The sequence below is a fragment of the Camarhynchus parvulus genome, chromosome 1A (assembly GCF_901933205.1).
Source record: "Camarhynchus parvulus chromosome 1A, STF_HiC, whole genome shotgun sequence".
Lineage (NCBI taxonomy): Eukaryota > Metazoa > Chordata > Aves > Passeriformes > Thraupidae > Camarhynchus > Camarhynchus parvulus.
In genome coordinates, this window is record NC_044586.1 from 15083178 (window position 1) to 15098480 (window position 15303).

At 40.5% G+C, this 15303-nt stretch overlaps 1 protein-coding gene across 5 annotated transcripts in view; it reads right to left on the minus strand.

Annotated features, from left to right (window-relative positions):
- Positions 1–15303, minus strand: part of ITPR2 (inositol 1,4,5-trisphosphate receptor type 2) — a 241879-nt gene that overhangs the window by 181546 nt on the left and 45030 nt on the right. For 3 of the 5 annotated variants that reach the window (XM_030959744.1, XM_030959743.1, XM_030959742.1), the window contains exon 10: positions 3584–3628. The exons of the other annotated variants lie outside the window; for them this stretch is intronic. In XM_030959744.1, coding sequence (XP_030815604.1) covers positions 3584–3628 — 45 coding nt within the window. The remainder of the gene's footprint in view (positions 1–3583; positions 3629–15303) is intronic. 5 annotated transcript variants of the gene reach the window in all.

Consider the following 15303-nt stretch of genomic DNA (forward strand, 5'->3'; position numbering starts at 1 on the left):
AAAATACTTTTTAATAAAAACAAAATAATTTACAGTTTTTATCAGGAAAAAAAAATCTCCTGGGTTGGCAGCAAGAAGGAAAAGTTAGAATTGCAGAATGTTGGGAATTCATAAAGATATATAAACAGAAGTCAAAGGAGATACATCAAATTGTGTCTGGCAGCCCACAGTAGAACTGCCCAGCTTCTTTACAAGATAAGTAAGTACATACAAGTCTCCACCCTAACAAAAATCTCAACAATAAGAGACAGATGGGAACTGGTTAGAATTAGCCCTCTCATGAAAATGCAGACAAATGGAGATAAGGTACCCATCCAAAGTCAGCCTTTAACACAAAGGCACTAATAAATGCCAGGTTCCCAGTTGCTCCTGACATTTCCCTGATGTTTGTAGCATTCTTCTTGGTGCTGTACGTTTCTCTCCTTAGAACAAGCATAGTAATTTGCAGCATAAAAACCACCAATTTTGGGTTTAGTGGGAGCTGTAACACAGAGCACTGCATTTTGATACATGATACACTACAATCTCCTAGACTTTAAGAGATGAAGAAGCCCTCTTTTGATAAGACCCTTAAATCTCAAAAAGGTCTTCCCACTTAAAAAAAAAGTATTCTGGAACTTAGATGTGGGAATATTAGTAACTCATTGCAAGGCCAAATTTTACCAGAATTAAAAGCAGTGCTTCACAAGACAATTTGGCTGGATTGTCAAGAAGCAGCTCATAAACAAGCAATGAACCTCAGTCCAAACATACCTTTAATGCTTGGGAACAGAAGTCCCGGTGACTTCCAGTAAGATTTATGCTCTCTAGAGCCAAAACCCTTTCAACCCTTAAGTGACTCTGGAGTCACTTAAGGCAAGGCAGAAAAGATGTGCTTAGGGAGAACCTTGGTGTCTGTGCCCACTGCTGCATCATGGAAAACCATTCTCCATTGCTGCTTCCCAAAATTCAGTTGCCTGAGCAACTGGGATCAGGCCTTGTAAACCAGGCCATGAACAGGCACAGGCAGCCCCAGCACATGCTGAGGGGTTCAGGACTGGCACAGAATGCACAGATGGCTGTGCTGCCTTTAAAACACAGAAAACAGAGAAGGAGCTGCTCCCCTTTCATCCAACAGCCCAGCAGAGAACAGAGAGTCCCAGGATGGGTCAGGCTGAAGGGGCCACAGTGGGTCAGTGCCACCTCCCTGCTCCAGCAGGGCCACCCCAGAGCACAGGGCACAGGATTGTGTCCAGAGCGGTCTGGAATATCCCCAGTGAGGAGACTCCGCACACCCTCTGAACAATCTGTTCAGAGCTCAGTCACTGCCCGGGACAGAAGTTCTGCCTCCTGCCCAGGTGGAACCTCCTGGGCTCAGTCCCTGCCCGTTCCTCTGGTGCCATTGCTGGGCCTGCCCAGAGCCTGGGCCCTGCTCTGACCCTCCCTGCACACAGGGACACCCAGGGCTGAGGCCCCTCTCAGCTGGGGCTCCTCTCCAGGCTGGACAGCCCCAGCTCCCTCAGCCTTTCCTTGCCAGAGATGCTCCAGGCCCTAAATCATCTCTGCAGCCTCCACTCCCAATCCAGGAGCTCCCTGTCCCTGCTGTCCTGAGGAGCCCAGGACTGGACACAGCACTGCAGATGTGCCTCCCAGGGCTGGGCAGAGGGGCAGGATCGCTCCCTGAGCTGCTGGCAATGCTCTTCTCAGTGAACCCTTGGACACCATTTGCCTTCTTGGCCTCAAGGGCACAGGCTACAGGTTCAGCCCTTCAGCCACAAGGATTCGTTTATTCATCTCTCATTTCCCGGCTACTCAGACTTCAAATTTTGCTGGGGTAGGTCCACTTCAACCTCCCCACTCCAGATTTACTTCATGGGCAATATTTCAAAATTAATTGCTTCAAAGGATGGAAAAGAAGATGCCTTTGCTGTGAGCCAGTTAGGCAGAGACTAGGCAGAGGAAACACTAGATGATAACCAGAGCAAGGAAAGCCTGTGTGCTCCAGCTTATGTGCTATTGGACACAAGACTGACATAGCTGACCCTCCAAGATCTGCAAATATTACAAGATTCTTTTACTTTTGAGGGACAATTCAATGCACTGCATCATTGCAACATAAAAGAAATTTCTGCACAGGGATGTGAAGTTTCTATACTGGGTTGCTCCAGGGCAGAATGAAGGCTTAAATAGCCATTGCTGACTCATGGCATTTCCAACAAGATTATAAAGGGGTGAATGATGCAAAAGGATTTTTACCATACTAATAGAGCCTGTAGGCTTGGATTTACATGGAGGTGTCACCAAAAACTGCTAGAAATTCTTCCATAAAACATCTTTCATAGGAAAGTGCTGACTGCATAAATTAAAATTTCCACAGTAATATCAGCTTTAATCATCAATCAGTTTTGATTACTTTTTTATTGGAAGTATTTCTCTAATGTGATTTATCTGGTCTGGGACTTTAGCTGAAACCAATACCCAAGAGGAATAAGTCAAACTGGTAGTGAAGCCACCTTTAACATTCATGCTTAGATTACATTTGTGCCTTTGTCATTATCCAGTCCAGGGAATATTTAACTATTTATTTGAACTGGAATGGCTACAGAGGGAAAACTTACACCATAAATAAGTATGGTGTGGTACAATAGGATTGGCTCCTTAGTGACAAGGGCCTAACACCTACTCACTGGGGAATTCTAGAACTGATCTTGATTTCCATTCCTAAGCTTCAAAGGCCTCAAGTTTCATTCCAGCACAAAAGAGAAACAACTGGTGGAACTTCTGTACTTTCATAGGAGAGAATTCTCATTTCTCTAGACAGCTTAGCTGTTATTGCAATATCACCACTAATGCCAAATATCAGGGAAGATGGAAAACCAATGTAGCCAACTCCTATGAAAGGCTTAATTTTTATTAAAATTGAAGTCCTCAAGGCATGTAATTATGTAAGAATCTTGGGTTTCTTGTCATGAAAAATCAAAAATTTCTTCTCTGTGCAGAGAAAAACTTGAAAATGTGTCCTCTTAAAGAACAAAAGCCGGAAGGCAAGCAGAAAGAAATTAAATTGAATTTTTTTGAAGAAGATCTCAGCTTTTCCAAGGCAATCTCATGAATTTGATGGAGGAATTATTCTTTTTGGGAATATTTGTTGACTTAGTAACAATAAGACTCCCCCAAGGAGACTTTCCCCAACTCCACTTCCTTCACACACTATGATCTCCATGTCTGGCCTCATTAGTCAGAATTAGATAAAATACTGTTCAAGCTGTACCAGGCAAAGGCTGTTGCCAGGAAGTAACACGTCTGAGCTAAGAACCAATAGATTTCATATCTGCAGTCAGACAACAAGCACAACAGCTTCAAATAATGCCACTTGGATGCAGAATTTGAATCAGTTTCTTATCATTTGCCTCAGAGTGAGGGAAAACTTTCTGAATTGCCAGTTCTGAGATGCATCCTACCTTACACAGGATATGGAAAACAATCCCAGCAGCTGGAACACATAAGGAAAAGGAAAGCTATGAAGAGCATCCATATGTCAGGATGTGCTGGGTTAAGCATACAGCATTGCCCAGATTATATGCAACATATAAATTCCACTTACCAAAGCTTTTCCTTCATTATTACCTTCTGGGTAGTGTGGGTTAAGCTGGAAAAGAAAAGAAGTCAAATACTATCTCGATAGCTTTCAGACATTTCATAACTGGGGAGAGGGTTTGGTTCAGTTCTCTGTTATGTTTCCACCCTGCAAAAGGAGAGTGGAGTTTTAGAAGCAGTGTGAGAGTAAAAGACTTACTGCTTCAATTTCTGGCTGACTTAGCTGGCTATGTCCTCACCTCTAGAAAGAGCATCTTGCAATCAAGCTTGTTAACTCAAGAGGAATCTCAAATAACCAAACCCAAAAAGGATGATGAAGAAAGCACAGTTACTATTCTAAATGCAGCCAGTTACAGTCACCCACACACATGCACACGCAATCAGTTCCAGGACTGACCCTGGGCAGACAGACTGAGATAAAAAATAAGTCTCTATGTCTACTGAGATTTTACAGGAGAAGACAGTGAACTCAGAACTAACTCATCTTTGAAACAGGAGTGACAACACCACTAGAGAAAATTATTTCATTACACTGTAGTTCTGTTTAGTCGTTATTAATGGAGATAATATTTTCTATGTCCTATCAGGATTATCAAGCATTAATTAATACTAAAGTACTATGAGAAGCTTGGATGAAAAATGCTATACAATAATAAATTTAAAGTATAACTATTTAAAAGCTATTAAATATCATACTTTTGACAAGAGAAATATGTAGCCTATAGGATGAGGGATTATGTAGGCAGACATATTCACAAATAAACAAAAACACACACACCCACTCACTAGCTGCACATGAAACCTTTCAAGATTTGATTTACACGAAGAAACAATTTTGTGTCAATATTTACCAATATTCCCTGACAGAGGATATGCTGAAAATGCTGAAGTAAGATTATAAGTTATAAAAGACAATTTTGTTCTTAGGCAATTACAGTGTGTATACATCATCTTACAGATGAGTACTGTCATTTTTTTGGCTTGAATTTCCAGTGGGGAAGAGTCAGAAGAGAATTGCACAGGGCATAATGCATGAGTTCCAGTGGAACTTTCCAATATCACATTATCATACATCTAACATTACACACACAACTGTTGTGAAGAGATTCTGTTACATTGATAACACTTTTATTAAAAAATAATAATTTGTATCTCTTTAACCCCTCAAAATTACCAATCCTCTCCACAACAGAAGCCTGAAAAAAGGAGGAAAACTTTCAAATCTTTGTCAAATGGCTGAAAATACCTTCCCTACGTGTCACAACTTGATGCGCTAACACAGAAATGACCAAGGGTTTATTCTGTCTCCATTTCGTTTTTTGCATTAGCCACTGTGTTACCCTTACAAACTTGATTTAGAGACCCTGCTTTCTTCCCTGTGCTGAAGCCTGTCTCAAACAGTCCATTTTGCTCCTCCCTGACATTGTCACAGTCTCCCAACTCCAAGTGCCTCTTGCTACTAATATACAGCAACAGGAATGACAGATGAACACCAAAAAACTAGAACTTATACACATATGTAACTATCTTCACAAAGTTTTGGTTCCTTCTTAAGTTTCCACATTTCTTTCAGCATGACATTTGTTCACCTGACACCTTAAAATAATCCCGGTGTCCCAATTTTAGCAGCCAAGCTGAGCTCTCTGCCTTTGGTCCCCCATCAAGAAGAGACAAAATTAGCAGGCAGTGCCCCTCAGTCCCAGCCACAAACCGTGGCCTTCCAGCAAAGGCGCAGAGAAGGTACAGGAAAGCTGAATTTCTAAGCTACCTTCAGATATTGGTGGTTGCAAGCAAGCAAGAAAAAGTCTGGGTCATGTCAGGTTTGTCACTAGAGCCAGCACAGAGAACTTGGCACTGAGGACTTGATCCTACAGGTTTTCATTGAAGGACTCAAGTGAATAGAGTTGCCTACCCAGTATGAACTGAATTCTGATATCCTTCAGCTGTTTGCTTTCAACATAATGGTGATTAAAATATACATAGATATTTATAACAGTAACAGGAGGAATTAGGAGAATCTCCCTCCCTTGACACTTCCTGCCTTCTCAAAAAATGACTGAACTGACTGCCCTCAAATTTCCACAACAGGTCATTTGTGGACTGAGGGTGATGGAGACAGAAGGCTCAGGTGAGAAATCAAGTACATCCTTGATGATGCTTTTTCTTGCCCTGCTGTTACAGAAATAATAAAACCAAGAATTTTTTTAGAGAAAGTTTTGAGATGCTGACATTAAACCATAAACATAATGGAACTCAGTTTTCAGGCTGACACCCGTGGCCCCATTTTCAGCTCTGGTCAGCAGCTGCCACTTTCATTTTCATTTCAACTGAGATTGTTGGTGCTGAGGGTTTCTAAAAAACAGACCAGCAGCTATTATCCCATGCTACATTCTCCAGATAGAAGGAGATAGATAGAATCTAGTGTTGTGTGTCATATTACACCTGTTCTGAGTCCCTTTCAATATCCCAGCCCAGAATGACCTAAGGACACAATGACAGTCTCAGCACTCCAAAACCCATTACTTTTTCTGATTTATGTAAGATCACTTCCACATTCTTCAACAAATTGCCAAAACAAAAGAAGCCTTGAAAAGAACAACATTAATATTTTTATCTTGCTGCTAATGAAATCAAGTAAAATTTTCTGCAGGTGTTTAGAAAGTAAGACAGCTATGCTAAAATAGGCCTCAATAAAGCTCAACGTTTCCAAGCTTTTTTGTGTCATTGGATGTCTTGAAATTTCAACTTACTGAATTGTACCTGAAATACACCAGTGAATATTCCTGCAAAATGCCACTGGAAAGTGCATGCAACCAACATTCACCAAGAACAAGAAGAATTGCAAACTGCAGAGCTTAAGCAAGTGTAATTGTATAAATTATTATTGTAATAGTTTCATTATATGTTGCTTTGGGTTTGGGTTTTTTATTTTTCTTTAGTATATCTTCATCATCTTTTCCAGTAAAGGATAATCCAGAAATCCTAATCCTCTGCTGCTTGTTTTTCAACAAACTCAGGCACAGTTATTTTTTACCCTTCCATGAATGGGAAAAAAATAGGTACCACAAAAAGAGTTTCTCATTTACATTTCTCATTCTGGAGTTTAGAGACAAATTTGCAGCCACAGAGAAGGCAATACCCTCTTTTAAATCTACATTTAAATAGAATTTAGTTGCACCCCTCTGCAAGAAGCCAAATTCCCAAATTGTGATCCACACAGAATATCTGAGAGAGCCTGAAGGTGCTCAGGCTCAGGAGCCAGTGCTGCAGGTGGTCCTCCTGAGTATAAAAATTGGTGTCTCTTGGACAGATTTCAGGCTCAGCCTTGGTACACAGTGCTATGTGAAAAGATTAGATGTCTGAATGCATACATATATCAGCATCCTCACCCTGTGGGAGCAGCAGAAGGTCCCCAGGAGAAAGTATCTATGACAAACTCATAATGCAAGTCAGCTTTTAAACATGGAAAACTGAGGTATAGACAAAGTCTTTATTTCTAGTTAAAACCACGTGGACAGGCAAGAAATCTCATTGCTGAATTTTCACTTAGTGACTTTACAAAATCTGTAAAGTCTGCATTGCAGGAAGGCAACTTTGATCTCTGTGTGTTTGTGTGCTACTTCTGGTAGTTGGTGCTCAGAGAATGCCAGTGACCTGCTAATCCTGAGAGGGATTCCGCTAGATTGAGCAACAGAAGTTCCAGGCTCCGTCATCTCCACTGATTAAAGCTACTCAAAGTTGTACCTTAATGTTTTCAAACCCCACAAGTCTACAGTGCATCATTTCCTGGGGTTCTATCATTGTTCAGATAATCTCACAGGTTATTCCTGCCTTTAATTTTACTTTTGCATCTTCACATAGTTAGATATCCTTTACAATCCAAGAAGTTTGAAACTCCACATTTCTACTAAACGTTGCTTTCTTGGAGGAATGCATGGAAAGTACCCAAACAGGCTATTTTTGGACACTCAATTAAGAAGGAGAGAGAGGAGTTTGGGGAAAGAAACACTCATGCTGATTTTAATCAAATTTTGTTGACTAGGTAAAGGATATTTAAAGCATCTTGTCAGGGGAAGAATTAGATTGCCAAATTTCAGCTAAATGAGCATTTTAATGACTTGGTTAAAACCTGCATTTATGAAGGAAACCCTGACAGACAAAGCATAAAAGGATCTAATTCAACACACTCAAACAGTCCCCATTTCATTTGATAACCAGCCTGTTAACACACAGCCTGTTACCCAGCCAACAAGGGCAAGTGTTTCAGGGAAGAAAAGCTAGGACAAAAGAAAAATAATCCACTTTTCAAATCTTTCATCTTCATTAGGCTTGCTTTGTTCTTTGTTAATGTCATACTGATTAGCTTTCGATAAATCCAAAGGACTTTTGCACAATTTCAAAGACTTTCAGTGGCATTCAAAGGACTTTTGCCATCTTATTAAGTTGCCAGACAAAGCCTGGCTACAGCTCTACCTCGATAAACTCCATTCAACCCCTCCTCAGCATCAGTACAGAGCTCCTGATAATCATCATGCGAGGAAAGTTTAAAAATCTTAAAAGGCCTTTTCTTTCAGGGTTGTCTTTTCCTCATGAGCCATGTCTTAGCAGATCAGGCAAGTTTCCAGGGAGCACTGGGAAAGCTGAACCTTTTTGTTTGCTTCAGGCCCTCCTGCAGTCAAAAACAGGAATGAGAAGCAGCCCCAACACCTTCCAGTCCTGATTTTTCACCCTCATTACCAGAAGAAAGATCATCTTGATGGCATTTCCAGTTGCTGTGTAAAAAATGGCAGGCCAGCATTTTGCCATGCCTAAATCAGCACAGATTTAAAGGTCTCACAGAAGCAGCATAAGCTGGAGTAGCTCCATGTTATGAGTGGTAACTGGGAAATTTCATTTCTTCTACAGGGATCAAGGGCAGAGAACCTGAAACCAGTGCTCAGCCCCGCTCAGCCATATCCCATTCTGCAGAGGAAGTCAAAAGAAAGAAAAATGTCTAAGAGACCCTTAAGTGCAGCTTGGATGCTGAGCCATAATCTTTGTCTGTGCTTCAGCAGCTCCATGTCAACCTGTGTTATATAAAAGAAAGCATCCTCATCTCTTCAAGAGTGATGTTCTAAATATTAATTAATTAATTATGTCTTTCAGTGGTCCTCACAGGAGTAACTAGGGATGATCGAATTAGGCATGACTGATGTTTCTACTGTTAAAAAAAAACACAAAAACCAAAAAACACAGGCACACAAAACCCCAAAAACAATAAAAAACAAAGGCGGGAAGTCTTGGAAACATCCACCAAGCATCACAAAGAGGCACAAATACAATTGAATAAAAGCTTCTCAAGTGATCTTGAAAAAACAAACAATAATAATGCACTTAAGGACAGACCACATGTCTACATTTGCTGTTTTGGAAGACATGAAAATGCAAGATATATTTTTAATAACATAATTAGGCCTTGTAATGACTAAATGACAATAAATGCTGCATTAATATCTTTGTTACTTCCTCACTCCTTAAGCTTGTATGTGTACAAACATGGCCCCAATGCAGTCAGCTTCAGGCAGGACTGAAAAAGCTGAACACTCTCACAGATCACAATTGCAAATGAGCTGGTTGGGGGAGAAGACCTTCCTCTGAGATCCAGATTTATGAAGATATTTGCACACTGACAGATTCCGCCAAAGTCAATACAAGTCAGGTCAAGAAATTTAGCCATATCCTCAATATTCCTAAAAACCTTGAAGAAATCTGGTTCTGGGCTTTGCTAAATAGACATCTAGGTCTGTCACTTTAAAAAGCCATATCCAAGTCTGCAGAACAGGTCAGGCTGGCTCTGTAAATCAGTAATCCATCCTCCGCCTCTGGATCTCTTCCATCTCTTCATGCATAGCTGTAAAATATCCTTCCCTCCTTATAGAGCTTTAAAACAAACCCACACTCCTATAAGACAGAAAAACTGAAATAAGGCTTCCAGTGCTGAGTTCACCCTGTCACCTTGGCAAACCCTTTTTCTTATGAGAACCTTTAATCACAGAGCCAAACAGACAGAAAATAATCAGAGTGCTGTGCTAAAATTTAATGACGAGACACTGGGAAAAAACAGCCCCAAAGGAAAATTTTGAAGCAATCTCCAGGTGAGGAGGTCCCATAGTACCAAGGAATAAAATCTGTGAGGAGATGTGAGATGTGTGAAGGCCTTGGTAGATGCTGCCATCTCCTGGCATTTTCTCTGGCTTACAAACTGCTCCTGAGCAAAAGGTAGCTCATGTCTCAGTTAAATGAGGCCATTTTTATTTCATTTTATTTGTTACTTGCCTCACTCTTCTGAAGGCAGAAGGAATCACAGAGCACTTAACACTGTGTTCACCTTCTCTGCATGACCAGGGCACAAACAAATCCTTCTGCAAAGGTTTGTTTCCATGTCAAAAAAAAAAAAAAGAAAATAAAATTACACTGGCAAGCTGTGGTTCTGTTGTTGCTTCCTAAATAAAAAAATATCTCTATCAGTAGTCCAATTTCCAACAAGTGGATAACAAAAGGCTAAGATATGAACTTCAAATAATCAATCTCAAATGCCTTAATAAAACATCCAGTGCAGGACTCCATTTTCCAACAGTTTAAGGAAGTGGAAGAAAAGTCCATAAAACTACAGAGACAGTTTTTTCAGGGCACCAGGAGTTTAATCCTGGTTTATAGGTTCAAGTTTAAGAACTGATTTGCCTTTTACATTTCTTTTATCTTAGCTAATGCTGAGTATACTATTACCCATACAATTATGTAATCTTTCTTAAAATCTCATTAAATGCTTTGTTTTCCATTCTTGTGGGATTCTTGTGACAATCTTTACTATTCAGAAGGCAGGAGAGGATTATTTTCTCTCAATATTAGCTTGAGTATGTACTCAGCTATCTCCACCATGATCCCAATCAAGTGATTATTACAACAGGCTTAAATTAACTATGAAGGGCATGGTCCTGTCCATCTGCATAAAGGCATACCATAACAATATCTATAACATGGAAGGCTAGTATTTTTAATCACAGAATCATAGAATTATTTGGGTTGGAAGGGACCTTAAAAATCCTCTAGTGCCAACCCCCCGCCATGGACTGTAAAAGCAAAATTTAACAGCAATTCTCAATCTAAAGTGAATGATGTACATAAGCTTCTCTGAAAAGAAAGGGGCAGCTTGGGGCAATTTTGACCAAAAAGTAGAGACAGGGAATACGGAAAGAAATTATTCAGAAAGACAAGAGAAATATGAGTATCTTCTACTGGCCATTGATCCAAGAGTTCTCAGCAAGTGGTTTACACCACAGTGTGGTGAAAATCAGCTGACAGTCCTGCAAAGCTTCAGCAGTCCCACCCAAAACACTCCTGCTCTGGTGCCTTAGCTTAGTGACCCTGCTCCAGCACAGACTATTCCCTCTTCCCCATGCCTACACCACCTCAGGGACAGCACCTTGTGTCTCCACAATCCAATAGCTGAGGAAAAAGGACATTTCTGAAGCCCGTATTGCTGCTGCAGTGCTCCACCACTGAACTACAGCCTTGCAAGTTGGACTGGACTTCCTGTTTAATTAATATTCATCTAATTGTCATTTCATCTCATGTGTGTGTAACCCTGTGCTGCTCAGCCCAACTAAATTCAATCATTCCCACCTCCAAAAGAGTATTTAGTGCTAAAATAATCCTAAAGCTGGAAGGGTGTTTCATGCAGGATTTTAAGAACAGAGTTTAGAACAAAACTCTGATCAGAGTTGATCCAACTTAATTACTGTAATTGATTACAGCTTAAACCCTGCCCTTTCACTCTTACAGAGAGAGGAAGGAGAACTCTCTAAGAAAGCCAGAGAAGTTTTCCACAGCAGTAATTGTTTATGGCCACAGTTCTGGAGAAGCACGGAATGTGAACATTCAGGCTGCCATTTTACCTGCCTTATCTTAATTCATTGAGTTTAGCTGAGGTAATTTGGTGTTAAAGACCTCACTAGATTTACTGCCATATTTTGGCCAAGGTATCTAGTAACTAATCTATTCAGCTAGGTAAAACAGAATTATCACAGATTTTTTTCTTACAAATTCTGCACAGTGATTATGTACATGTTCACGAGGTTTCATAAGGAACATACTGTGGCTTATCTATGGTCTACTGCAATATCTGAGATAAGCACGTGATTTGATAGATGCAGATATATTTTGTAATTATTTTAGCCACACCTGAGAAGTTGAATATGAAATGACAGACTTATCCTGCATTTCTTGTGTGTGGGCACACGTATCAGTTTAACAGCCTCACAAAACAAGTGTTAATGGTTTCAGTATGAATTGCCCAGTTTAGAAATCACAGAACCGGAGCTGCTCCAAATGTGGAGAACAATATTAAAAGTGCATGTTTTGGTTCAGCACAATTGATAAGCTGAAATTCAGTTCAAAGAGACTTTTATCTTGGCAATTTAAAATATTTAAAAGGTTATGTGTGTTCATGAGAAAGGCCCAGCTGTGTGGTCCCAACCTGCAGCATCTGCAAAGCTATTCAAGCAAACTGCAGCTCACTCCCACACACACACAGACGGCTTTGGGTGCCTTCTACATGGGCTACATGCACTGAAAAGACTTTTGGGAAAATCTTTGTTACTTTGAAACATCCAATTTTCACCTAACCTTACAGCCTCTTTTTATAAATGTAAAGCTTCAAAATAACGTGGGTCATTTTCCTGTAACCAGGGCTATAAAAAGGATCTTCAGCAGAACTTTCTCTAAAAGACTGCTGACTCTGTGAAGATGAGAATAAAACTCTGTTCTGAGAATGAAACTCAGCAGCCTGGATCTTAGCTGGTGGCTTAGTGCCTAAATCTCCTGCTGAAGATCTGGCTCAGCTCTTTTGGGTGAAAACAAGCCCTTATGACACTAACAGCAGAACTCCTGCTGTCTCTAAAGAAGACAATTTCTCTTTCCAATTTTTCAGCTGAGTATTTGGTTCCACTCCTTTGGGAATGCTTAAGCCTGCGGCTTAAGTTTTCCTAATGTCAGACATCATTACCAAGTATCCCAGATTTCCAATGTCCCAAATCTTATCACCAAACATCAAACCCTTTCTTCAGTATGTTTCTCCTGTCTTAAGTACTTGTGTGAGAGCACACAGATACTGTGAGCGACCCAGGGTGTTCAGAGCAGCACAGGAAAGGCAATGCAGGTGTGTGGAATCACCAAGAGTCTCCCACCGTGACTCCTTCAGCAGTGGGCCTTTCAGGGTGGCTCACCTTCAGCCCAAAGTCTGGGAGGAGGATCTAGGTTGCTTTAAGGTATTAGTAGGTCTTAAAGAACTTCAAAGCACAGTAATTAAAATTAGGCTAAATAATGCCAAGTGGAAAGAGGATTAAAAGAAATACTACTACTTGAGATTGTGTCAGAAGTCAGAGATATCAGAGGTCTTTGAAAGGCAACAAAAGTTGGATGACTTCTTGTACTTCTAAGGAACATGGAATTTAGGATTTACACATCCTGACTTCATCCTCTCAAGTTTATAACAATTAGATTTACAAGTACTCACCTAGGTTTTTTTACTGAACAATAGTATTGGCTCACTTTTTTTTATTAATTTTTTTACTGTAGTATTGAAACACCTTTATCAGCTTTAAATTCCTTAGTTCTCTGAGGCAAGCATCTTCACTTTTCTTAGTTCCCAGATTATCCCCTGACCTTAACAAGCTGCAGGGGCACCCCTTCACAAGGAGGCTCAGTAGTGACCCACCAATCCCAGACTAGACTGACCAGTTACATCTGGCACAGGATGACTCCAAGGAAAAAAGAAGGCACAGGCTGCTCACACAAGGTATGAGAAGAGAAAAGGGAGGCAACCTAGGTGAAGAACACTTCTGCTCCTTGTCTGAGAGTTGACCCATGCAAGACTGCCCTGCAGAAGCCTCCATGGCACACATCAAGCTGATTTAAGGGAGGATGAAGTAAGAAAAAAGACAGTTATAAACAGTGATGGATCCTGATTTACAACAGCTCAAACTGACAGAAATTGCATCATTAGCCAACAACAGAACGCTTAAAAGATTTGTGAATTTTCTTGTGTTTGTACTTTTTATTCCACTCTAGATACCTTTATCAAGGAGACTTAAATAAAATCAGGTCATGGCAATGTGTGACACTGTTGATAATCCATACCATGAGTAATCTCCCTATGCTGCCAGAGCACAGATAAGTGCTCAGTAGGCTTTGCCCAATTGATTTAAAGTTAGGTCACGCACACGAGGTGTCTGCCTGCCTGTTCATAAATCTTTGACATGTCTGGCTGGCGTGTTGTGCCTGACATATGAACTGTGCAAAATACAGTTTACAGGGTTTTATTACAGCAGTACCTTTAATATCTCCTCCAGAGGTATTTTACACCTCACAGACACAGTCACCAATGCAGCTCTCCAGTCACTAATGCAGCTCTCCAGTCCCAGCAGATCACTTCTGTTCAACCCAAAAGCTCTTCCAGCTCTCACTCCACTGTTGCCAATTATATTCTCCATATTACAAGTCTGCCTGATGGGGACTTCCTTTCCAGAGGTAGAAAGGACCTGAGCTCAGGTCTGACATTCAGTGCAGCATGGCACCTCTTCACCTGAAGATTTTTCACCTGAAAATCCCCCAGACAGATCCCCTGGTGGGAGAAGGAAGCCCATCAGTATGCTCAATACCTTTCCTGACTCTCCATCAGCTCAGCTAGTAAAATCTTCCTACTGGGAGCATCCCTCACTATAAACAGAAAGGAAAATACTCCCATTCTCAGGTGGGAGTACTGGTTGCCTCTTGAAAATTAGCTATTATTAGCTATTATTAGCAGTCCACTGTTTATGTTTTGATAGTGGCCTTGACATAATTATAAATAAATGAAAGTTTGATAGCTCCTGTTTGTTCTTCCTCTGAATTCAGTGCAGGCTGTTACAGGAGCTGGAACACAAAAGCAGCACCCTGGGAATACTAAAGAGTTGTCTGCATACAGAAGTTGCACTGCTGTAAATCTAACTCAAGCCAGCCAGAGCAAGTCTTTTTCAGGGGTTCCCTAACATATAGTGATTTATAACTTTCTTCTTGCAGTAAATTTTTGCACTCATACTTCAAAGCATAAGTTAAAATAAGCAATCCTAACTAAATCAATGGAAAAAACCCCTACCTTTAACTCCATTGATAAAACTTGTACACAGACCTGTGTTAATATGGATTAGATACGACTCAAAAAGTTCACAGCTTCTTGCAACCATTAAAATATCCAAGACTATACCATTTCTTACACTTGGTATTATCTGCTGTATTCCAGCTTGTCAAGAACAATATTTTATTTTTAAGGAGTCTTAAAACATATTAAGCTGCTCTTTTGGGGAGCCACAATACTCTTCTGCCTTAATACAAAGTACCAGAAAGTAACCAGACAAGTTGCAATATCTTCTTTCTCCTCTGGGACCTTCCATTCCAACAAAAGGGGCAGAGACTTCCTCAGAACTTTTTTAATTCAAATTTTAGTCAAAAGGCAAGAGTGCAATAGCAGAACCTATATAATCACAATGAACTTGAATGACACCAATCCACAGTCACAACACCACTTCAAAAATCAAGGGCAAACAGGAGCAGAGAGATAAATGAGCCCAAGGGTTTTCAGTACAAACATGGTGGATATTTAACAGTGGTGTTTGCCCTGCAACCCCTGGGTGCAGCAGTACAGTATGACCC